The 27,056-nt window shown below is 32.3% G+C and overlaps 2 protein-coding genes across 6 annotated transcripts in view; one reads left to right on the forward strand and one right to left on the reverse strand.

Moving 5' to 3' along the window:
• The window catches only part of LOC124364101 (histone-lysine N-methyltransferase SETD2), a 73,705-nt gene that overhangs the window by 8,467 nt on the left and 38,182 nt on the right, over positions 1-27,056 (reverse strand). Inside the window, exons 11-14 of one of the 2 annotated variants that reach the window (XM_046819284.1) lie at positions 11,344-11,436; positions 8,983-9,034; positions 7,651-7,785; positions 4,649-4,839 (exon numbers count right to left, since the gene is read on the reverse strand). In XM_046819284.1, coding sequence (XP_046675240.1) covers positions 4,649-4,839; positions 7,651-7,785; positions 8,983-9,034; positions 11,344-11,436 — 471 coding nt within the window. The remainder of the gene's footprint in view (positions 1-4,648; positions 4,840-7,650; positions 7,786-8,982; positions 9,035-11,343; positions 11,437-27,056) is intronic. The other variant, XM_046819286.1, reaches the window with a different exon arrangement.
• On the forward strand, positions 1,124-26,989 carry LOC124364102. 4 transcript variants are annotated; one of them, XM_046819289.1, is made up of 2 exons: positions 1,124-1,238; positions 25,866-26,989. In XM_046819289.1, the coding sequence occupies exon 2, from the start codon at positions 26,051-26,053 to the stop codon at positions 26,423-26,425; it is 375 nt and encodes a 124-aa protein (XP_046675245.1). In that variant the 5' UTR covers positions 1,124-1,238; positions 25,866-26,050; the 3' UTR covers positions 26,426-26,989. The 4 variants fall into 4 exon arrangements, with proteins under 4 accessions (XP_046675245.1, XP_046675243.1, XP_046675246.1 ...); XM_046819287.1 differs by lacking the exon at positions 1,124-1,238 and adding an exon at positions 21,968-22,202 and having other exon boundaries at positions 26,015-26,989; XM_046819290.1 differs by lacking the exon at positions 1,124-1,238 and adding an exon at positions 22,123-22,202.

Raw genomic sequence — 27,056 nt, forward strand, 5'->3', positions numbered from 1 at the left:
ATTTTAAATGTATGTGTTATAAGTGATTGAAAGTTACTGTACACTTATATGGAAAGTAAGGGTAATGTCGTGCATTTTATACACAGTTATATATTGAATAGAAGTCTGACAACTTTTCCAGAATATTGAACATTTTTAAAAACGTGTTGTGCAGAGCCACTAGAAGAACTTAAATGTTTCACGATAAAACAAATCTGATATCTGCCTACTTTTGTTTAAATAAAGTAACTGCTGATAGTAAAGGATATCTAGTGTCTGCCCTGTTTTAAGGTGTAAACAATCCTAACACATAAAAAAGGAAACTAAATTTTTTAACAGTTTTAACCTGAAGAAGAAGGCAGACAGAAGTTCTTAATCTTCGTTTTGTTACAACACATAATAATGGCAAATGAGCATAATTATGTTTAAAATTATCCATAGCCAATAATAAACATGAAAACTAGCTTGTTAAAAACTGCAAGGATGAAGTATATATTTCAGCTGCTAAATCAGTATCCATCAGTAAGGTGGAAAAAGAAGTTGATCAAATTAATACAAATTTTGGAAACATATTGCAGATAGATTAGAAAAATAATATTCAAATAAGAATGTGCCGGGAGAAAATGTCTCAAATTTTGTATGTAGAATGACAGTTATTGTCGATGAAAAATACATTGGAATTTAGATATCAACGCTACTGACGGACACGACAACACCCAGATATGGTGGTGTGGTTCAAATTAACTACGGACAGCAGAAAATGTGATTATTTAAAAGAAAGCAAAACCGTGTAGATTCAGGAGTACAATGTTCATGACGGATGCTCTACGGTCTACAATTTAAGTTGGTGAACATCTAACTCCATATTAAAAAACCTCTTTTAACAAGAAGATTGGTAAAACTAAAATACTATTAGTACCTTTGTATACCCAATTCAAAGATATTTATGAGAAAGGACAAGGACTGGAAGGCAGTAAGCATATCTTGCCTACAGGATTTGGAATAATAGAGAAAAGATAATGAACAGTTTGCTAAATCATAGACGGTCATCAAGCTTAGACCAGATCATTGCAAGGAACTGGACCTGATAGGTCACAGGCAGGTTCAGACATGTATAATGCTCTATATAATGTCTTGTCTCCACCAAGACTCTTACTACTGTCTCACAGCTAAGTTCTTGTCTATGCAGCTTTCTATTCTCTTATGTGTCTTTTTATTAACAATTACAATTAATGTTGTTTTAGTACTATTATTTTAAGGTTTGTACTTTGAAATAAATATCATAGTTTTATTTATTTCTTGGCTTATTTGAGGCAAGTATAAAATATATTTCATTTAAAACAAGCTACAATTTATTTTGATTATATTTTCAACAAATAAAACGTTTACGGTTATGAAAAAATAGATTTGCATGTTTGAAAACAAACTAAAACATACAAAAGTTCTGATTTTCTTCAAAATATTACCTCATATTTTTATATCAGTATTTCATTATAAGAATAAGAATTATTTTTTTTTTTAGTATACAAATTCAATTAATCCTTAAAATAGGAAAATAGGACATGTGTTTAATGTAATAATAAAAGATGAACAAAAACTTTAACTTTCTTCATGTTAGAAGAAAGTGTATATTTCTGTATGTATATATGAAGTGGAGTTTTCATAAATTACATTTTATTTTTTAAGTGTAAACAGTCATGAATCACTATGGCTTATTGTTATTGTTAGTTGCATTGTTTAATTAATTAAACTGACAGGTTCAAATTGATAGGGCTGTAAGCTAGACAGTGTTCTAGCTGATAGGAAAATAGTTTTCAAGGTTAGCCTGCTGATTTCCCTATCAAACTGACAGCTAGCTTTCTTTTATAATATTTTTATTTTTGTAATGCTGTTTTAACAATACTTTTCTTATCTTAAGCGACTAACTTAACACTTTCAGAGAATAATAGTTAAGGTTATAAATTTGTTGCAGGGCATGACGGTTAATTATTTTGCCACATTAATGTTACAATAACGCATGCTTAATAATAATATTCACTATTTCATTATACATTTTAATTGCATGTAATTGCATGTTCTTTATAAAAATATATACAATAAAAACCTTTTTGACACTTATGATATATGTTTATTTTGTACGATGTATATTTCTAATTCTAATTCATCATCAGGTATATACCTAAAGCCTGGTTGGTGAGTAAAAGGGTCACCTTTTTATATAATATAGAGGTTATCAAATATTTGCATCTTTTAACTGTGCTATGAGAAAAACCAGTTTTTAAGTAAAGTCAGATGTGTGCGACTGTGATGTGGGTTTGGTATTATATTGTTTGGACAGTATTATTTTTCTCCAAGGAAGGATATTACATTGCCATACTTTAATATTGCCAAAAGATAATATTCGTAACTGGACTTGCCCTTTATATTTTATTAAATGTTTGACTGGAGTTAGTGTTAAATATAATTGGGGAATATTACGAAACGTTAATGATTTTTAGTATTCAATGTGAGATCTTGGATTTAAGTAACTTTGTAAGATAAGACACAAGAGTGCATGGTAACTCTGCTTCATGTATAGACCATATCTGGTTTTGTTTCAAAATATACAAACTGTATAAAACATCAATAAATGAAACAGATGTAATCGATAATTCCGAATAGTAAACAAAAGAGCTCAGCTGTGGTTGTGAGTGTGGATTTTTTGCGGTTAATGTGCTGCAGATTTTCTGAAGACTGACTGGTCAGATGTTTGTAGAAGCATTGAGTTTAATTTAGCATTTAGCTTATTTTGCAACAAACTGTCTACTTTGATTAATATAATTTAACATATTTAGAACCACTGTAGAAAACATTAATGTTAAGTTTCAAATTTTAAAACCACGCTTCAGTGATGATTCATCAAAAAGTTTTTCGATTAGAGACAAATAATTTAAATCATTGTAACAAAATAGCTACTTAAAAATTAGTACTTTCTTGTACTTGCTAGTCTATTTAATTAATTATTATGATGATACAGGTTTATTTTGCTTCATTAATTGCAAGTTGGAGGATATACATTTTTAGGATAGTTATTATTATATAAATAAATGTAACTATTTAGATTTATTACACAGTTAATTATTTACATTTTTCTAATTGTTTCTTAGCCCTTAGAGTGACATGGTTTTTGTGACACATAAAATATGTCTCATATTTTGATAACGTTTAATATTGTAATATGTTATTCTGGTTACTTAACCAAATTAAATAGATTTCAAAATATGTATATAAAGGAAATTTCGTTCTTTTGCTAATTTATTATGACAATATTTTCTGCTGACAACTGACATATTAATCAAACATAATTTGGTTTCTACGAACTGATAGTTGCGTTTTGACATAAACAAGAAAAAAATGTTATGGCAATACTTTTTAGTTTTGTAGAAACAAATTTTTGTTAAAGTGAAAACTATGTTAATTTTTACTCGTGTAAATATTCTATTAGTTTTTTTTAAATATTTTATGCTAAAACAGTTTTAATTATTTTATAATAAATAACTTTGGTTTTATGCTTTATTTTAAGTACTGTACTATGGATTTAGCTCGTTTTACTTTTACTTGCACAGAAATGGCAAAAAGGAAAAATGACTCAAGCTTACAAAAAATAATGTAATTCAACAAGTAATTAAAGTAGGCCTATAATTTTTCTGGGATTAAAAATTAAATTTAACTTAAAATGAATAGATATTTGTGTATCAAATATTATTTTAGATATATGGTTTTCATCAACACACCTGAAATTTTAAAATTTATATTTATTATATATAAGGTGTTTTGTGAGAGGTTGGCACAACTTCAGGATTAGACACAAAAACAAGCAAAAAAGTTCATATGAACATATGTCCTATCTCGGTTTGTTTAATATCTGTCTGTCCATGTGTTTTTTTATTTTTTTTAAATCATATCTCAAAAGCCATTGGAGATGAATAAGACGAATCTTAGCAGTAATTTTAAGTTTATTAAAGGAAAAATTAAAAACATTAAATACCTATTATCATTTTTCATTTCAAAATGGCGGCATTTTACATTTTTCAAACTTTGGTATTCCATAAACTGTTCGTCCCACAGAAAAATTGCTATAATAATTATTTATTGCAAATTTTATAAAAAACGAACAATAACAAATTTGTTAAAATCTGTTGATAAATAAAATAATTACATAAATTTTAGTTGGTGAGTGTTTATGCTTTCTTACATGTAGGAAGTATATTTTTAAGTACAAGTCCTAATACCTTTTTGGACTCATACATTTTGTCTAAAAAGGGCTTAGGATTTTGGCACATGACTATCAATAGTAGCCCAGGTTAAAACAGTTAAGGATTTTTAGTTTTTAAGCGAGAATATGTAACACTGGGGAGGCCAGAAGCAGAAATTTGTCTGTGGTGTGTGACTACGGAGTGGTCAAAGACACATCAAGAAAAATGTGCACCTGCCATTTCCAAGGCTTTTAGTGAACTAAAAACTCTCCAAGAGACACAATTTATGATTTCGGATACAATCGCGTTTAGCGCTTTAGTCAATGTCTATCATTTGAAAATATATCCATCTACGGTGTGGGATGGGTGATAAATAAAAAAAAACATACAAATGTGTGTTTGGTCATACATAACTGATCCAAGTAAGTGATTACCTGGAGGAGGAAAGGGCAGCCACTGGTAGTTGGAGAACTCCTGAGCCTGCTGAGCTGCCAACTCATGTGCTGCCATCTTCACCTGCTCCTGCCACAGACTCTCTTGCTGCCGTCTCAGTCGCTGCTCCTCTTCCTGGGCCGCTCGAATTGCAAACCGCTGCCTTCTCTCCAGCTTGCTGAGTTGTGTCTGCCTACACACATCCATAACACTTCTGTTACTAAACATTACTGCTGTATTCTGTGCCTAATGAATTGAAAAATCATAGGCTGCCTCCTGAAACTGTTTCTACTACAGAACTGTGTCTCGATGCAGATGAGTCTATCACAACAACCGATTGTAATAGAAGATCCTGCTGTTCCAATTATTCATGTCAGTGAATGCAATGTGCTACAGTAAGTTTAAATATCGTGTGGTGTTAGTGAATAACAAAAGTAATGGAATACAACTCATATAAAATATTAGAGACAAAGGCCCAAATCAACATGGTACAAACACAAATTATCTGCAGCACAAACAATCAAAACAAACCTAGAGTCCCGACAGAGATGCCTATTACTGTCTCATGACAGGCTTAAACCCACTGACCAAAGAAATGAACTGGACAGAGATGAGTGGCAAGTCAAACTGTCAGTGAGGAGTGGGGAGGAGATGCAAGAGTCAGTTAGACAATATGGAAATTCTTGTATGCCACAATTAGCAAAATTTTGAAAGTAGGGCTTATTTATACGCCATGTGCTTAAATGGTTAAAATTATTCATTAAAACTATAGTTATCAAATCAAATTAACTTTACAAATTTTATATTAAATTTAATTGAAAAATGTAAACAAAAACCAAATTCAATGCAGAAGCCTTGATGGGCTCATTTGATAACAAACTAATAGACTTACAGTATTAGGTACGTCACAAGACAGCATGAATCAGATGTACAACACAAGCGAGGTAACGGCCCACTTCTAAACTTATTTGTTGAGAAGAATTATTTTACAACCTATTTCACAATTTATGAAGAATCCAAATTTTAAATCATCTATTTTTCAACAATATTCCTGCTAATAAAAGTCCTGCTTTTTGAATAAATATACAAACATTTTCTTAAAGAAGGACTTTTTGTGTTTTCTAGTTTTGTTACTAATTTTTATGATTTATTCTTTAAATTTGAAATAAAAATCTAATCAAACTTTCTAACATACTTGTTATAATGCCCATACACTTCTGTACACAATTACAAAATGTTATTACAACTGTAATTATGCTTTACGGCAGTATTAATGCACAATGGCAATTTAAGACTGAGTACCAGTTTTGAACAATGGTTCAGTGGTTTCACCAATATGGGATATTAATTTCTGTGTGAGATCTATACATGTCTGTCTATCTCCTTCTTTAGCCCTTTCTGCCCAAGTGTCAGAGAACCCTAATACACACAGTAGTACAAGCTCCAACATCTCACCAGTCCTAGTGATAATATCTGAACAGACTTAGCAACTTTCTGCCCAAGTGTCAGAGAACCCTAATACACACAGTAGTACAAGCTCCAACATCTCACCAGTCCTAGTGATAATATCTGGACAGACTTAGCAACTTTCTGCCCAAGTGTCAGAGAACCCTAATACACACAGTAGTACAAGCTCCAACATCTCACCAGTCCTAGTGATAATATCTGAACAGACTTAGCAACTTTCTGCCCAAGTGTCAGAGAACCCTAATACACACAGTAGTACAAGCTCCAACATCTCACCAGTCCTAGTGATAATATCTGAACAGACTTAGCAACTTTCTGCCCAAGTGTCAGAGAACCCTAATACACACAGTAGTACAAGCTCCAACATCTCACCAGTCCTAGTGATAATATCTGGACAGACTTAGCAACTTTCTGCCCAAGTGTCAGAGAACCCTAATACACACAGTAGTACAAGCTCCAACATCTCACCAGTCCTAGTGATAATATCTGGACAGACTTAGCAACTTTCTGCCCAAGTGTCAGAGAACCCTAATACACACAGTAGTACAAGCTCCAACATCTCACCAGTCCTAGTGATAATATCTGGACAGACTTAGCAACTTTCTGCCCAAGTGTCAGAGAACCCTAATACACACAGTAGTACAAGCTCCAACATCTCACCAGTCCTAGTGATAATATCTGGACAGACTTAGCAACTTTCTGCCCAAGTGTCAGTCAGAGAACCCTAATACACACAGTAGTACAAGCTCCAACATCTCACCAGTCCTAGTGATAATATCTGGACAGACTTAGCAACTTTCTGCCCAAGTGTCAGAGAACCCTAATACACACAGTAGTACAAGCTCCAACATCTCACCAGTCCTAGTGATAATATCTGGACAGACTTAGCAACTTTCTGCCCAAGTGTCAGAGAACCCTAATACACACAGTAGTACAAGCTCCAACATCTCACCAGTCCTAGTGATAATATCTGGACAGACTTAGCAACTTTCTGTTGAAATTTGACAAGTGCAGCTACCACTAGATTTTTTTCTGAACCACTTGAACATTGTTTCACTGCTAAATAAATCTTAAAAACTGAAGTGTTCGTTATCTTTGGTTGCTCTGTAAACAATTGTCGGCCAAAAACAGCTGTCTGCCCCTACTCCATAGAGACTAGACGTGTTCAGCTGTTCTGTTATACTATTGCAAAATGTTATTTGTCAGTATTATTACTAGTAGTTTGTTCCTCTTATGGCATAAGAAGGATGATACTGACATCCATCTTTGTCAAGAAATCAAAATCTCTTAAAGTGATATAAATCAATTTCTTATGTTTGTAAAGATACAAACACAACAGAAAATAAGCAATCTTTCTTTGTTTTCAAGAGAGATTTTCCCCATAAGAATAATGTTAAATGTCAAGCACTTTTTTTACTATTACGTTATACACAGTTTAATTTTAAAGATATAATTAATACATAACCACACACTTTTTAATTTTTTGTAGAGTGTATGGATTTTTAATTTTTGCACTACGAAGTATACAAAAACTCACTTGTCATCAATTTTGGCTGATTTCCTGGACTTATCTGAGTCCGGTGAGTCTCTTCCTCTCTTACGATCTCGATCTCTGTCTCGATCCCTGTCTCTATCCCTGTCCCTCCTGTCATAGTCATTGCGGTTCCAGTGCCTGCAGGACATTATCAGAGTTACATGCTTAAATGGGAAACAAATTACTACGACAATAAATAGAGGATATTTGGATACATAAATTAAAATTAATTAAAATGTTAAATTTAAGACTACTCACAAGTGAAGAAAATGCGGTTAAAACTTTAAAAAAAATGTGTTACACACATTATAGGAGTGAGATGGTCAATTGACTGAAAACAGGCACTATTTATTTTTAAATTTACTTGTGTTATTTTCAATAGTTTTACATGCAAAAACTATTGTGAATAACGTTTTCCAGTCAGCACACTGACACACAAACACAAGAGCTAAGAATTTGTTTATAATGTGACAAAACAGAATTAAATTGTATATTAATGAGAACATTATTCAGTTATTACAATACAATATTACTTTCTTTTCTTTCTCAATATATTTTCTGTACTTACATTTTCTAAAATGTAAGATATTCTTTCTTTACTTCTTTTCACGTAGTAACATGTTTTAAATGATATAGCTGTTTTTATAAGATATTACTTTAAAAAGAAGTAAAAATTCTGATAACTTAATTTTGTTTTGTTTTTATACCTTTTACAACAAAAAGTTTAATATATACTGTATTATTACAAGGCAGAAGTAAGCCACAGCACGTGTCGTGTAACAGGCTTCCCTAAGGTCTCATTGAAAATTTAAGCCTATAGCTCATTTCATTCTCGAGATGTCCTACGGTCAGATAGACAGACTGACCATCCAAATGCTTTGAAACAAGTATTACAAAATAAAACACATAGGAATTATTTTAGGTTTTTCCAGTGTGTATTTTATTTAGCAAAAATAATGTTATGATCTTTACATGTACATAAGCATGCATGTACAAGTTCACACAATAAGCTCAATATCTCCTACACATTTCAAGGAAAAACCTTAAAATTTTGCATGCATGACAATAAAAACCCTAATAAATAACTTAGGTCATATTTAAGTTACTTATTTTTTTGTAGTCATAAAATAAAGTTAAAATGTCTCATATGATGTTATTGTTGGAAAACCTATTTGATTACCTACAATTAAAAAACGAAATTCAAATACAATACAAATATTCTTTAATTTAAAATGCATTAAGTATTGAAATGGTGTTGCCAATATTAATTGAAAACATGTAGTACCACACCATTTTTACAAACGAACAATACTGTTATCACTGTACTTAACACACCTGTCGTATGATTTGTCCTGCTTGTCAACTGAATTGTCTCTGCAAACTTTGTCTGAAACAGAAATAAAACAATTACCAAAATTGATTGATAATACTTTTAGGTTGGCAGTATGACCTCTTTACTAGTGCATTGAACAATTGTAAAGCGGGCAAACTAGTATGAAGAACAAGGGAAGACCATGTTGTCGTCATGTACGCTGCCGAGCCACCATCGATGAAGTGGCAGATTACTCACATACTACTCACAGTTATGTAGCTGAAGTTCTGTCTGGACAGGATAACAATTATCTCAATACAGGTGCAATCGAGTGATAATTTTTCAGCAGGGATCATTGTTCACTGACACCTGCTATTCACTGTTCATCGTTTTATTTTTTATGTGTTGTGGCAACATTTAGTCCTCATTTCACAACGGATTTACAATTATTCCATCTACCAATAGATATTAAATTGGCCGTAGATTCACATTTGGTAGAGCAAAGGAAGCAGAATATATCTGCTGAGTGGATTACTGGTCAACCACATCCGTTTCTAAAAGTATGACAGCACGTGTATAGGTGGGATGAAGTGGAGACACTAATTTGCTCTGGTTGTCCACTGACAAATATTTAGACTCGTACTTCAGTGTGTATCGATTAAAACAGTGATATTTTAACATTGTGTAATAAAAGTATGACAGCACGTGTATAGGTGGGATGAAGTGGAGACGCTAATTTGCTCTGGTTGTCTACTGAAAAATATTTAGACTCGTACTTCAGTGTGTATCGATTAAAACAGTGATATTTTAACATTGTGTAATAAAAGTATGACAGCACGTGTATAGGTGGGATGAAGTGGAGACGCTAATTTGCTCTGGTTGTCCACTGAAAAATATTTAGACTCGTACTTCAGTGTGTATCGATTAAAACAGTGATATTTTAACATTGTGTAATAAAAGTATGACAGCACGTGTATAGGTGGGATGAAGTGGAGACGCTAATTTGCTCTGGTTGTCCACTGACAAATATTTAGACTCGTACTTCAGTGTGTATCGATTAAAACAGTGATATTTTAACATTGTGTAATAAAAGTATGACAGCACGTGTATAGGTGGGATGAAGTGGAGACGCTAATTTGCTCTGGTTGTCTACTGAAAAATATTTAGACTCGTACTTCAGTGTGTATCGATTAAAACAGTGATATTTTAACATTGTGTAATAAAAGTATGACAGCACGTGTATAGGTGGGATGAAGTGGAGACGCTAATTTGCTCTGGTTGTCTACTGAAAAATATTTAGACTCGTACTTCAGTGTGTATCGATTAAAACAGTGATATTTTAACATTGTGTAATAAAAGTATGACAGCACGTGTATAGGTGGGATGAAGTGGAGACGCTAATTTGCTCTGGTTGTCTACTGAAAAATATTTAGACTCGTACTTCAGTGTGTATCGATTAAAACAGTGATATTTTAACATTGTGTAATAAAAGTATGACAGCACGTGTATAGGTGGGATGAAGTGGAGACGCTAATTTGCTCTGGTTGTCTACTGAAAAATATTTAGACTCGTACTTCAGTGTGTATCGATTAAAACAGTGATATTTTAACATTGTGTAATAAAAGTATGACAGCACGTGTATAGGTGGGATGAAGTGGAGACGCTAATTTGCTCTGGTTGTCTACTGAAAAATATTTAGACTCGTACTTCAGTGTGTATCGATTAAAACAGTGATATTTTAACATTGTGTAATAAAAGTATGACAGCACGTGTATAGGTGGGATGAAGTGGAGACGCTAATTTGCTCTGGTTGTCTACTGAAAAATATTTAGACTCGTACTTCAGTGTGTATCGATTAAAACAGTGATATTTTAACATTGTGTAATAAAAGTATGACAGCACGTGTATAGGTGGGATGAAGTGGAGACGCTAATTTGCTCTGGTTGTCTACTGAAAAATATTTAGACTCGTACTTCAGTGTGTATCGATTAAAACAGTGATATTTTAACATTGTGTAATAAAAAATTGAGGAATGGACAAAGTTTTCTATTCTGTTGAAACGATCAGCTGATACGGTTTGGTTTCCAGCTGAACAGAAAGAACAAAATGTTGTAGCCACACTAAAGGGTTAAAAGTTCATGCGATTGAAGGTTTTGTACTGTTGCAATAATGAATTAGAGATGAACAATGCACAAATAATATTTGACACTTTAGTGTTGCTACGAATTAATTTTATTGCAACAAACATTTTTTAGAGAACTATAGTATGTGCTATACCCACAAAATGTTTGCGAATACAATAAATATATTAGATAAAGTAGCAAATAGTGTCAACTGTAATTGAGTGTAATTTGAGTGTAGAGATTAGCACATTTGGTACTTACAGCGTCCTGTACATCTGTGTAGGTCTAGGGAGGGTTTGGCTAGGAAAGGAGAGGTACAGGTGAACTTCAAGACACAGTTAACTGTCACACATACTGGGCAGAACATACGAAACTGTTAATGAACTACTTCAAATATAAAAGTATAATAGGACATTATTGACTCATTTGGTTGCTGACATGTTACGTGCGTTTTGATCACTTAATAGGTTTTATACTACAGTCAAGCTGTTTTTGTTTTGTCCTGAAAATCTCCTGAAACACATTGAATGCCTGATTTTCACTCATAGTCTAAAATATTTTACTGGTTTTATTTGTATACTCATACAATTAATATTAATTTCGTGAATTGTAATTTTTTATATGCCTAATACAGTAAACATTTTTGGCACTGTTATAATTAACAATTAAAATGCAATACAAATCCAAGAGAGATATATATACACAGCCATACCTTGATAAATTGAAACTCAATAAATCAAATTCCACAACAAATTGAACTTTCTAAATATTCCGTGATCTTTTGAATCCTATTCCATGTTATTTTATTTCTATACAATGAAGCACTGACCGAAATGAATTTTCACGTCCTCACAATGACCAACCTGACATTTAGAAGTTTTTGGGATGAAATCTCTGCGTATCGAATGTGATGACAACTTTCAAGTCGAAACGTGCAATCCACAAGATGTCACACACTATTGTGTAATTCTTCATTTTAATATGTATCTTAGAGACAGTATTTTTACAACTGCTTCACAAAGTCAAGTTCTGGTGATCATGATCGTGTTCTGTTGGAAGATAGTGAAACATACAACATTTTCAAAAAGTGAAAAGCTCAAGATTATTGAAACCGTTAAAACATGTTCAATAACCAAGGAGTGGATCATTCTGTTGACTGTACTAAGACAGAGTTGCTGGAGGGGAAGGCTAGGATGAGGCAGACGGCGAGTTCAAGTTACTGCAGCACCCGTGGTGTGTGATGTGCCATTGACATCTTACGTAGCTTACATACCTGTGCATCGACTATTATTGGTGCAAAGATGTGAAACGCCTTGCCGGACTTACTCAAGGATAGCAACAAACACCCAAAATCTGAAGAACTGGCTCAAGACCAAACCTTTTATAACATAAATTATTTTTTATATAACGATTTGTAAAAGATCTAGATTTTATTCATGAAATCTAGATCATTCCATTCATTATTACTGTGACTTTATAATTATCTTGACAAAAATGCAATACAATTTTTAAAAATTTTACTCAGAATTAAAATCAGCATCTTGAAAATATGCCATGGATAATTGTGGTACCTTTGGATTCACTACTAGAGATAGCTTGATAAATTTTATCTACATTCCAATCTTTTGACCATTCAAAATAGTTCTTCAAAACCTTTACACTACTCAATATTACTCTAATTCTGGTTAGTCTAACAATAATACGTGTGTCATTGGCTGAGCATTAGCAAAGCATATCACCTAAAAGGCTCATAACATTTCATTTTTGTCTCTGTCCACACAATATCTCAAGAACAATCTTTCGACTTCAAAGTTTTCATTAAGTTTCATTCCTATTATATAATGTCGAGTTCAATAATGGTGAATGTCACTCCACAGGATTTGGCTGAACATTTTTATATTGGTCTTATTCATGGGTATTCTGAAAAGTTTCCATCCTAACGAAGATACAAGACATTTCTCCTGAAATTTGCTATTTTTTAACATAATCTCCTTGTAACTCTTTACACACTTCTTCAGGCGATGCTCCCATCTCTGTAACCAGTCCAAATAGTACTCAGCATTCTTCTCTGCAAAATAATTGTTCACGAAGGTGATTGTCTCTTCATTTGACAAAAATCTTTGTCTTCAGAGTGTAATTTTTAGGGTAACAAAAAGAAGTCGCTTGGGAGTAGATCTGGTGAGTAAAGCGGATGGTCAAGCAGTTTAAATCGTAAATTTTATCCATGTCATCCACTGAGGTGTGAGACAGTTATCTTGGTGAAAAAGAATTTTCTTTATTTACAAATGTGGTGGTTTTTCTACTAGTTCTGCCTTCAACTTGTCAAGTAATGCATAGTATGCTCCTGTAATGGGTTTTCCTTTTTGAAGATAATCGATTAAAATAAATCCATGACTATCCCAAAAAACATTTTCCATCACTTTCTCAGCTGGAAAAACAGTTTTTGCTTCTTTTAGAGACGGATATCCCTTTGCAGTTCACTGTTTGGACTTTATTTTTGTTTCAGGCATGTAATGGTGTATCCATGTTTCATCACCTTATTCTATTTTGGCTAAACTGTGCCAAAAGAGCGTTGGAAATGTTCATCCAAACACATTTTTGGTCACGTGAACAATAGCGGCACCTAACACGTAGACAGCTTTCTCATGCCTAACTGTTGATTTAATATGTGACAAACATGTTCATAACCTCTGCTATCTCTCACTTTAATTTAGTGATCATCTAGTACCATTTGTTGAACTTTGGCGAAGTTTTCATTAATGGTTCCAGTTTTTGGACATCCTGAATGTTCACCGTATCCCAAACTCTTGCGGCCACGTTTAAATATTCAGCAGCCAAAATTACACTGTGGTAAATGATGGTGCAGAGTCCCCATACACAGAATCCAACTCATCTTTGATTTCTGAAGGCCTTTGATTGCCTTTCAAAAACAAACATTTAATGATAGGTCGATACTTGATTTTGTCCATTTTCATAAAAAAACTCACATCAACTTACTCAAACGACTGTTACATAAAAACTGCACATTAAAAATGGCTGAAACTTTGATGAATAACTTTCAACAGATGAACAACCAAATTCAGTTGCTTTTATTTACGAGTGTTGCCATCTTCACGTTGAGATCGGAAACTTTTCAGACCACCCTAGTAGGTAGCCATGACAGCAATGAGAAAATCACAGAATAAATAAATTTGTACACAAACAGAGTACAATCATATTAAATTTGATGTCATGGATAATCTGTGGAGGCAGAGTCCTAGTGTGTACGATTTTCTTATACACTGTACTGAGAACTGAATTGAACCCAAGTTCCAAACTCAACGTCTGATTTCAATGACTTAGTATTAGAGACATGAAGTCGTAGCATGAACGCAGTGAACATTACAAAGGAATTACTATATAAACATATTACTATGAGACTATTAGTTTACTTGGAGCTCATTAAAATCTTATTAAAAATTTATAAAATCACAACTAAAACGGTTGGTTAGTTTATGTAATATTTTTACATTATTAAGTTTATTTGTATAAAAGTTTTTAAAGTAGTAGATTGTGTGGTGCAACTGAATAATGATATTTAGTTATTATTAAAACCTACAAGACAACAATCACCTTGACCTATGCCTCCAGTTAACATTCTTAACTGATCTGATTGATATTTTGGGGGGTGATGTAGACATGATGACATATTTAAGATTATTTTCTTCATTTTTCTTTCTTGTTCTTTTATTTAATTGGTTACAACAGAAAATGCCAACTTAAATTTATGAATTATCCCTCAATCTCAAATTTTAGGAAATGTGTCAAAATTTAAAACTTAAAAACAAACCTGGAATATTCTAACGAAGGTTCCACAAAAAATGTTATTATGATTTTAAATATTTGTTTTTGTGAATGATGAGTTTAGCAGTTCACATTCCTCTTAGTGCTACGTCTGAAATCTGACACTGTCTCAGACAACTCCTGGAATCTGGAGTAACATTCGTCTGTAGAGATCCAAATATAATCCGTGACGAAGAAGCTCAAAACAAACTCTTTACATCGTTTTGATATCAGAACCTAGACTAAAAAATAAATATAGTGTACTCTAGGTGAACATTATGTTGATTGATGTAAAAAATTTGTTTTGAACTTCTTTGGCACCGACTCTTTCTGGATCTCTTCAGACGAACATGACTCCAGATTCCAGGAGTCAGATCTATGACAGCATCAAATTACAGACGCTGCACTAGGAGGAAGGTGAACTGGAGCTAAACTCAACTTTCACATTTAATCAACCCTTCCTACAATCTGCATTATATGTAGAATTTTATTAGGTATTCATCACTATAAAAGTCAACAGGAGAGGGTTATAATTTTCAATCTGTATTAAATACAATTTTAGATTAAATATTCCTGAGTGTCAGACCACCTTGGCAAGACATTATTTGTTTAGATAACTTGGATATGCTGCTAATTTTAATTTTAATCCCCATTAAAATCAACTATAAAACACAATTCTCTAAAAGGAAATTCAATAGCGGATTTACTAAATTGTGCTAAAAAAAGTTTCATATATTCATACAAAACATAGATTATGGATTTTATAATATTAAAAGGTTGATCTTTCTTTTTATCTAAAACAATTTAATATAAACAAAATTAATCATCTCTTTGTCTCTAAAATAGTAGTTAACAATACAGAGAAATTTGTGCTTTATAAATTTTGATCTAGGTGCTGATTTAAGCTGAAAACTAAACAATTTCTATTCTAAATAACCATGTACTGAGCAAATAAAATTCTGATTTTTGTGCAAAAACCAAAGAAAACTCTTAGTTATGTATACTTTTAAATAAAATGTGTTGTCAAAACAAGTGTTTAAACTTAAATATCAACCAAAAAAAGTTTAAAACGTTTTGTTATTTAGCTCTTTACTTAATAGAGATGATTAACAGTGAGGACCATAAAGTAAGGACCAACTCTAAGTACTGAATTAAAATTAAACACACATTAATTTTTAGTGTGTCTATAAAATGAAAGTTACTTTCAGTTTCGATATTTTAAAATTTTGTACTCTTTTTAAAAATTAACTTGATTCTAGGCTACTATCAAGATATTTATAAATATCTGATTTTGTGGACATACTATAGTTTTGATAGGTCATGACGAGGGAAATATTCTTGGAGCAACTGGATAATTAGAAATTCGATATAACTAACTAAGAATAAAATGATATAATACAAAATGTTCATTTATATTGGAAACTATGTGCTTATTATTAGATTTAAAATCTAGTCCTGCTATAAGGTATATGGAACAAGATTCACATTGCCATATTGACGCCACTTTTTCCGTTGTGTGCAAAAACTGTAAGTATTCAATGAAAATCCATGTTCTTCTTTTTATAAATTGCCAGTCTCTTAGTGTATTTAAGGTTTCAAAAAAATGTTGTAATTATTTTATTTAAAAATAAATTTAATTGGGTTTTATTAAAACAAAATTTATGTGTGAAGACAATTTTTACAAACATTTATTTTTGTAAAAAAGATGCAATTTTCATATTGTATATTAAAACCTGCGACACAGTAAATTTCAAAAAAATGTTTAATAGTATTAAACCATTCTTTTTTCCTAGATACACCCAAAGGTGGTCTCTTCTTTTAAATCCTACACAAATAATACTAATTCAATATAACAAAGTAATCAGATTTGGGTTGAATTTTTTTGTATTAAATAATTAGATAAAAACTCTATGTTGTAATACTAGTCATCTGTAAAATAAAGATGACCTAATACAACTTTGTTTCTCCACAACGTCCACCAAATGTTCAATAATATTAACACTCCTGTTTCATGCAACACTCACAGTGATCTATGATGGACATTTACTCTCAATTGGAAGGTTTAAACGAGTGATAACATTTACAATCCTGCCAAATGTAACATATACTTCAACGTTAACTAAATCCATCCAATCAAAATTTATGGGCATATTGATTATGATAAATTTGGAGAACAAAGATTTAATTTTAAAAAAATGAAAAAGCGGATCAAAAATGTTTATAATGAACCATGGATGATTATACTCCAACACTTCTGTACCTCTACGGTTTCATTGTTCTTCATCATAAATATTTATTCTTTCTATGATTCGACTGTTGTTATTCTTCCATCCAAAGATTGAATATCATCTATTTGGATGAATCGATAATTTTATAAAAAAGTAAACACAAATGTAGAGTTTGTAATGTACTAAACCAAAACCATGGTGCACAATCTTCAGTATCAATTTCAGTCAGGACAGTGTTAACATCATAGACCAAATAGTCGTTAGTGGTGGAGTCACAATAATATGCTCAAAGATTTCTTTATTTTTCAGATTTTCCTTTCTTGCAACAATGTCAACATATGAAATATAGAATGTTCCATCTTTTTGGAAAAAAATACATTTTACCATTAAAAATTACCTAAAAGTCGGAGTGAAAACAAGATAAATTTTTGCTGGTAGAAATATCCAAAGTGAGATGTGAAGCGTATTTGATAGTGATGTAGTGAAGGTCTACCAACCGTTGGAAACTAACGAACACCGGGGAGTCAAGTGCTGCGTCACTGTGAGCCATTTGATTCGACAGTTTCGTGTCACTGCACCATTCAATCTGGAGAAACCCCACACAATAATTGTCTCGCAACACAATTTCATTTGATTTTACATATGTTTTTATTTTAAGTCATTAAAATTTCATAACAAAAGACAATATGCATAGCTAAAGATAAACATTTCAATGATTGTTTCAATAACAAACATAATTTCTGTTCTCACTTTATATTTAGATAATTAGTCATGTTATAATTTAAAGAAACAGATTAAAACTTTCTTGTGCTGTAATTCTGGTACCTTTCTAAAAAAAGGAGTCTACAAATTACAGAAATGTTTAAAGTTAAAGATTAGTAATTATGAATTACTGACTAACCCTTTTGACGTATTTTGATTATTCTGATTGAGTAGGTACACTTGTCATTTACTGCTATGTAGATAATCTCAAGTTATTACAATATGATGACACTTGATCAGAGTTAAATCCGAACCTGAATGAAGATTTTTGTACTGCTGCTTTTTTCACTTGATTGTGATAGCATTAACCAATGTCAATTTGCAGACGTCAGCTGATCAGCAATAAGCGAGTTACAGATTGCCAAACCGTGTTTTTGTCATATTTTGTATATGAAAAGACGTAGATAAAAACCAAATTGTTGTTGTTTTGTAAGTAATACTTTCATATCAGTTCATATTTTCTACACTTATGACCATGTATCAGCACGAGTCTTAGTTATTTGCAGATGATATCAGTTCGATAGTACACAAAATATCGAGTGCTGAAACATGTTTTACTGTACTTTTGTTGTACACGAAAAATCTTTGATAGATAAACAAATTAACCAATTGTTGTTGTTTTGTAAGTAATACTTTCATATCAGTTCATATTTTCCTACACTTATGACCATGTATCAGCACGAGTCTTAGTTATTTGCAGATGATATCAGTTCGATAGTACACAAAATATCGAGTGCTGAAACATGTTTTACTGTACTTTTGTTGTACACGAAAAATCTTTGATAGATAAACAAATTAACAAATGACTGTAGTTTGTTAAGTAATATTTAGCTCGTAGTTCTTATGTCCATTGCTCCTGCATCATCGAGTGTGCTGTGCACAGACGTCCGTTACTCGACGGTAAATAAACCAACGATCACTATTGTTTCCTCCTAATTTGTGTAGTAGTTTTATAGATGTGTCCCCTATTGCATGCATAGCAGACTACTCGATGACGCAGGAGCAATGGACATAAGAACTACGAGCTAAATATTACTTAACAAACTACAGTCATTTATTAATTTATTTGTCTATCCACAATTTTAACAAGAGCATTTTAACAATAATTAAGAGCATATCTGAAAACTTCGTATCATGGCTAAGGCTGATTTGAAATGTTTGACTGGCTACCCCTACTGGCCAAATTTTATTTAGTTGTAACTCAGTGTATTATGCTCTCAATTAAAAATAACACAGGAATCCGAATTAAATTCTGAATCGAGAATAAAGATGACAATTTGGTATCAGTATTGGAATTCTAATTAAACTCTTGTGGTATCAGCCCATCCCTAGGTTTTACATACTATTTTGTAAATATTGAAATTAAAGTCAACATTAGAGGATTCTTTTGTTCATTTATTTTACAATCCTGGGCAGTAATCAGTTATCTACTTGTCCTGGTGTTCATCACGTAATCGTATAACTAATTCCTAGTTCTTTTAAATAATGTAACTTTCATACATTTCCATCACTAAATGTTAAAGGTATTTCTTATGATAAAAACGTTTATGGATATTCAAATTTACACTGATAGAGACTCATTAACATTTTATGATTTGCCGTAGAGGCATTTTATTGGTATCAACTGTAATAGGTAATAAAATGGTAATAAGGTTTAGAAAGATGTGGATAGTATATCTATTGCACTTTTTATTAGTACTGTACTGACTTTTCTCCTTATTTTCTATTATTATATTAACAAAATGTCTAGCATTCAATTAGAGATACAGCTGATTGTTCACTGTTAGACAATATCTGGCTTGTCTTTATCAGCATGATTTGTCAGTAATAACACTGCTCTACAATCGCTCAGATAACAACCATCTGAGATATCCATGCCCACTTGGACAATCCTAACATAGACAATATCTGGCTTGTCTTTATCAGCATGATTTGTCAGTATAACACTGCTCTACAATCGCTCAGATAACAACCATCTGAGATATCCATGCCCACTTGGACAATCCTAACATAGACAATATCTGGCTTGTCTTTATCAGCATGATTTGTCAGTATAACACTGCTCTACAATCGCTCAGATAACAACCATCTGAGATATCCATGCCCACTTGGACAATCCTAACATTTGATTACATTTTTGCATTTCAATTAACCTATTTTATTCAAAATATTAGTTTTTTAATTACGCTTTGAAATAATGATGAAATTAGTTTTCATACGCAACAATTTATATCATTATTAAAGCTACTAGAACTTTATTTCAAATGTGCCTTCAACAATAAAATAACATTTTACATTAGAAAACAGTCTGGGGACCTTAAGAAATGTTAAACCTCGTGACTTTTATCGCAGCATTATGGAAGATCCAAATGCTTATTAGTTTTTATTTAAGTGTATACAATTCTAAAGTACAAATTTGTGATCATTTTTTTCTGAATAATTTACACAAATATAAAAAAACTTTGGTTGCGTCTTAATTGTGTCTTTAAAATGAGACATCTTTCATAAATCTGAAACAAAAATAAGCTTGTAAAAGTGTAAGTAGGATCCAAACTAAAAAAACTTTGCCATAAAAGTAGTAAAAGGAACCTAACAAAAAATAGTAAAAGTACCATAAAAGGTTTAACATTGCCCTTACGGGAGTGCCCGCCTACAAGATGACAGCCAGTACCGCCAGAAACTGTAGTAAACAGTGTGTTGTAGAAAACGTTTAGACACAGATACAGTCTCTGTGGTTACATTTCTTGGGATTAAACTTCTGGTCTTGACTAAACACCTCAATTAATGTTGTAAAGATTATGTAAGGGAATTTTTATGTTAAGAAGGGATAAATATTAAAACATAAACAATCTGAGTCAACCTTAAAGACCATACATAACCATAAAGATCATAATTATCACACGTCACACAAAGATACTATCACTAATTGACTACAAAACCTATAAAAGTTATTACACAGTTAGTACCAAAACATTTAGCTTGTTATATGATATTATTAAATGTACGTTAATTTTTCCTATAAGAATTATTTTTGTACAAAGTCAAAAATACAGGAATTTATTGTCAATGAGATATTTGAAATAAGTTATTAGATAACAAATTACAAACATTTATAAAATGGGATTTAAATTAAATTTGTAATTACTTGTAAATTTAAAAGTTGAAACCCTCTAAACATAAATTATTAGTATTTAATTATATTATTTAACACTGGTCTTCATATCACAAGTTTAAGAGTTTAAAATAACGGTCTGTCGCAAGAAAAGTTTGTCTCTCCAAATAATTATGTCTGCAGCTAATTATTCTACACAAAAAGTGCATCCGAATTCTTGCAGGTTTACAGCCCAGAGATACTTGTCGAAAAGCTTACATTGAGCTTAATATATTAACTGTAGTATCTCTGTACATACTACAAGTAATAATGTATGCAAACATAACAACTTGACAAGGGGAAGAGACCTGCACACATACAACAACCGCCAGGCTGCAAATTTCACTTTACCAGCACATAGAACCGCATTGTATTCGGAGAAGCCATCATACATGGGTGCCAAGCTCTTCAACACCCGAATTCATCAAGTCACAAGAAGAGAGCAATGCCATCAAGAGGGAGCTGAGAAGATGGTTACTGAACCACCCTTTTTATACAATTGACAAATTCTTAAATTGGAGGACCCAGTGGAACTTTGAAGCTTAAAACCACATTTGAAAGATTGACTCACACTAAATAATTAAATTTAAACCATACTCACTACGTATTTTGTAAAATGTTGATGCTATTGTAATTCTTGAAAAATGTACAAATAAAGATTATTGTCTATTGTATATTAAATTTGATATTAATTAATATTTATACATAGATAAGGGGTAATGATTTCAAAAAATATAAAGGAAAAAATAATTAAATTTAAGTAAATTTATAATTGATATTTAATGATGGTGATTACTAAAATAAATTGCAAATGAAATTATGAGACAATAGTAACGACCGGCTAACCTGCAGTTCACTTCTTTATAACAACTACATTAGATGGCATAGTAACTTTACCAGACCACAATAGTAAAGAAGATATAAGAATAGGTATGAATATTTGTTTGATTGTCAGATAACAAGTAATAAATCACACATAAGACAAGAGATCCGTTGCTGTGTCTGATGACAACCACATGGTCTACTCTTGTTTGCACTTAATTTTGTCGAACAATAGTACATAACTAAGTGAAGGTAGTCACACTAAATCTTGTCTCAAGTCAACGATGATCATTCACTTCGACTACCTTATGTTCACAGTTTCCATTCTGCAGGTGGTAAGTGAATCTACTGTTTTCTACTCAAACTTTCTCCATTGTTTACTAGAACCAACAACAGTTCATTAATCAGTACTTCAGGGAAGGGAACAGAGTGAGCATTGAATATTTTGTTAAAACGGTGAAAAGTGTTAATAGACCCCTGTTATAGTTATTTTAACCCTTTTAGTGCTACAGTTCAATATACTACACCTCACTTATCTTGCAGGAAATGCCAACATGCAGTGTAGTAATACTTCGTGGCAAGTTCAAACATCTTTGATATCACTATTTGTTGGACTTTGATTTTTAATGTTAGTGGTCAGTGCTAGTCTGCTGTTACCAGTTAGTGGTTCTATAAATATAGTTAGTGGCTGTATTTGTTACAAAATGTTGTCAAAGAACACTAATTTGTAACCAAATAAATTTGTTATTATCAAAATCTATTGTTTCCTTCAAATGTTGCAAATGGACTATAAAAACACACAAAAGCAAAATTTATAGATCCTAGATGTAACTAGAGTTTTACTGAACACAATTTCAGGTAGAGAGGTCAAAAACAGTTTGTTTAATTTTAGTGAATTTTTTCACTTAAGGAGTGACAATAGAAAGATACATTTTAGTTTAGCAACTATATAAAATCTTCTAATTTACAATGAGCTAATCTCTAAAGCACAAACAGAAATTATGAGTTCCACTGAAAAAAATCCATTTTACACTACTAGTAGAAGAAGATAAATTGTGCAATTTATTTAGATTATACAACTTCTTTTATGTTACTGCATTTATTTTACTTTATTTTTGTATTTATTCATTCATCATTCACACATAAAATAACATTCATGTTCGTTTTACTCAACAGTGCTAGTAGTAAGTTAATTTATAACTTTCAGCAGCTACGCTATGAACTTCTCCACAGGATAAAAGACATTTGACTATAAAAATTGTTTGGTTGAATTTTTAACAAATGTTAATTTCTTGGAAAGCTCACTGATCGACCTCTTATCAATTGAAGGTGAAGTTTCACAAAGACACGTCTCATCCTCAAGTTGTTCCTGCGTCTACGAATATCATGCCCACAGTCATCCCTCCCAAGAGACAAATCACATCTGAATGTGCAGAAAATGAAGTTTCTGGCTACTGTTAATTATTCCATATGAAAATAAGGATGGATTAATACAAAATAATCTATTTCCAGGATTTTAGAAGAAGATTTTCTTAAATTGCACAAGATAAAAATTACAAATTTTATAATCAGGCTGTTCCCAAGGTTAGCCTTCTGCCATATTGCATTTTCTAGATTTTTCATTTAAATCTCTTCTAATCCTAATAATATTATAAATGGAAAAACTCCATGTTGGTCCTCAAAATTGTGAAATATTGATTGAAAGTCTGTTGAACCTAATCAAATGTTTTGTGTAGACACTGAAATATGACATCACAAGCATATTATGTTTCATTAACTAAACCACTATTTTCAATTTGTTAACATTTATTCAATTAGAAAACATAAAGTAAATTTTAGAGTAACAACACTCCTTATTTCAACATCATGACCACAAGTCAAACCAATTAATTTATTCTGGATTTTAATTAATGAACAAAATTGTGAATGTGTACACAATTTAGATATTGAATTTGGTTTTCTTAGACATTGTGGGACAGCATATTTACAGTAGCTGAAGGAACAAAAACCAAGGGTCCGTGCATTAGCATGATTCAACAAACCATTTGCTCAGTGACTACGAGTGCAGTGAGTCCGTGATTATAGCAAGTGGAATCACAAAGCAATAAACAAGGCACTAAATACAACTGTGATGACAGAATTGTCGAGAGGACATCGCATCCATTTCTAAGTGATGAGATATACAATACTGATATAATTCCTAGACTGGATGAGGAAATAGTATGATACAGCAAACATGGATTTGGGAAGCAAGAACTTTACTGTATCAGATATTATCATCTTTACATATGGATGATGATAGTTGTCATGGAATGTAAGTATTGGAATGAGTTAGTATTATTGAAGTTGATTTTAGTTTTTAATTTTCAACGGCAATATCTATATCCATACAATTCAGAAAACTGTACTGTTTTGAATCCAACCTTATTACAAAATTATATATACATAGTTTCTCAGGGCAAAATAACAAACTCCAATTTAATGTCAAGTATATAATTATTCTGAACTATCAAAATTGATTAATTTGAAGTACAAAACTTGAAATAACAACTACTCACAATGTTGCTCTGTGATTCTCTTAATGATTAACATTGAAAAAATGTCAAAAATATGCTCCCAGAAAACATTAGAAACCTATCAGGAAATCGACTCAAGAAAGGACTTCAAGACTACCTAGTGAAAAGACCAATATACACCCTTAAAGAGTTCCTGACAACGCCAAGCTGAGAAAGAACTGCGCACTAATATTGAATGACATAAAAAATGTGACCATTTTTACTTGTATGACATTTAGAATTTTGTATGACACTATTACTGTACTTCATGTTCATGTAATAAAGGAGAAGAAAAAAGAAAAAATAAAGAAAAAAACGGGTACCTGATGACTAATTAAATTTTTTAAATATCATAGGACCCCATCGTATTAAATCACAAGTTCTTTCACTAGGAATCCTTTAAACTTCAACTGTGAAATTCCTCTACATTGGTATAAAATAGTTAAAGTATTACTGAAACTATGGGAGCTATTCAAACAAATACACAAAATGTTGTATAGAAATTGAAGGGAATAGCCGCAGGTATGTGTTAGTAGCATATAATACACCATGAAAACTAGAGTCAATCACTTGACTTGACAGTATTTCTAAATCAAAATTGATAAAATTGTAATTAATCTGTTTATTAATTTATATTTCTGACAAGAATTGGTTAAATAAAATAGGTTACAAATCTTGTAAAAGGTTTGGATAAGCAAATTAATTTTAGATTTTCTCCACCACAGATAATGAATGAATAAATTGCCTTCTATGTAGGTGACCCACAAAGGCGCGACTATGGCCAAAGACACTTTCTTGTATTTAAACTCAAAATACCAACTACTAAACTGTCCCGCGCTTAGTCCTAAAAAGACCTTTGCGTCTCCCTTACTTTAATTTTGTGCCCTCAAAGACCGAGGCTTTTGCAAAAACCAATCAGATTTAAGGGCTACTGTTCTCTAATGTCCTTGGGGCTGAGGAGACATGCTCCCAGGTATCTTTTCCGAGTCTTTATGGTGGCAGGACAATCTAACCAAATGTGCTCCGCTGACTCCTCCTCCTCACCACAGAGTCTACATTCGTTACTCTGACTAAGGCCTACCTTCATAAGGTGCTTCCTCAGAGGACCATGTCCTGTCAACATTCCTAATATCAGTCTTATATCCTCCTTATTGTGGTCTAGGAGAGCTGTCCACCCTTTAACGTAAGGAGAGATAAACAATTTGGATAGTCTTAATCCTGAGGCTCTACTCCAATTATTGTGTCTTATCCTCTTTTCCCATTTTCAACCATCTTAACAACACATAAAACAAAAATATTACATTCTTCATTTTAAGTCAAGGACTTGTTGATGACTGCGGACATCAGGAGTTTGCTGGATCTTCAGATAGCAGTTGATATCATCTATGACCTGGCTGACCGATAAGAACGATTGACAAGGATTCAGTAGAACGGTTGTTTCAGGCATCTACTACTGGACGACAAGTCAAGGACTTGTTGATGACCGGGGACATCGGGAGCCTGCTGGATCGTCAGATAGCAGTTGATATCATCTATGACCTGGCTGACCGATAAGAACAATTGACAAGGATTCAGTAGAACGGTTGTTTCAGGCATCTACTACTGGACGACAAGTCAAGGACTTGTTGATGACCGGGGACATCGGGAGCCTGCTGGATCGTCAGATAGCAATTGATATCATATATGACCTGGCCGGCCGAAGACGCCTGGTCACGAAAGACGATATCACAGACAAGTACCGAACATTCTGGGTGCAGACGGACCGGCTGGGCCTACCCTTCGTTCGGGACCCTGAGACTGGACACAAGTACCTGGTCAAGTACAGTCGCACAAGTAAAGGAGTGGACCTCTACCGGATCACGAAGGGAAGGTACGGTGCTCCCGTGGTTGCTGACTGGGCTACTATGACCGTAAACCGGATTAAACTGAACAGACACGGTGAAGTAGAACTGATACCGATCAAAGGAGAAATGTCCAGCTCTAAGTTCGGCTGGTTAAATTAATTTGCCATCACTTAAAACAGAATGTGCATTATTTTATTTATTTTTATGATTCGATAAAAAGGCTATCCAAATGTAACAAGTGTTTTGTGAGGCAAGAATAGTAGTAGAAAGAAGAGTGCAGCTATTTTAATATTGAAACAATACTATAGTAACATGCAAATGCAAATGATCTACTATAATTTAACTTACAGAACACAGAACGTGTATTACATACAATAGCTTGGTCTTTTTGTGTATTTTCAATGCATATCCAGTTGTCAGTGAGAATGTGTTGCTGATACTGGTTCGTCAATAGTTTTTAAGTTAATTGAGACATCATGCCAAATACTTTACATTAAAGAGTAACCTGATGTTTAGTATGATTGATAGATCTGTATGAGTGTAGGTTCATGTAACATTTTATTAATCGACATAGTGTTCTGTTATTAATTTAATTTACAAAATAGTTTGTAAATTATTTTTCATTAATTTTACAATGATTTATTTATGAGCAGTTTAACATAAGACGAGGCCATTTCGCTCTGACTTTGTGTGCTGAAATAAAGATCTTTTAATTTTGTGATATATTCATTTTTTATTTTTAAATAATCCCAACACAAAACTTTTGATGAATTCCAGGCCTTACTGGCCA

This window comes from Homalodisca vitripennis, chromosome 6, assembly GCF_021130785.1.
Source record: "Homalodisca vitripennis isolate AUS2020 chromosome 6, UT_GWSS_2.1, whole genome shotgun sequence".
NCBI classification, from domain to species: Eukaryota; Metazoa; Arthropoda; class Insecta; order Hemiptera; family Cicadellidae; genus Homalodisca; species Homalodisca vitripennis.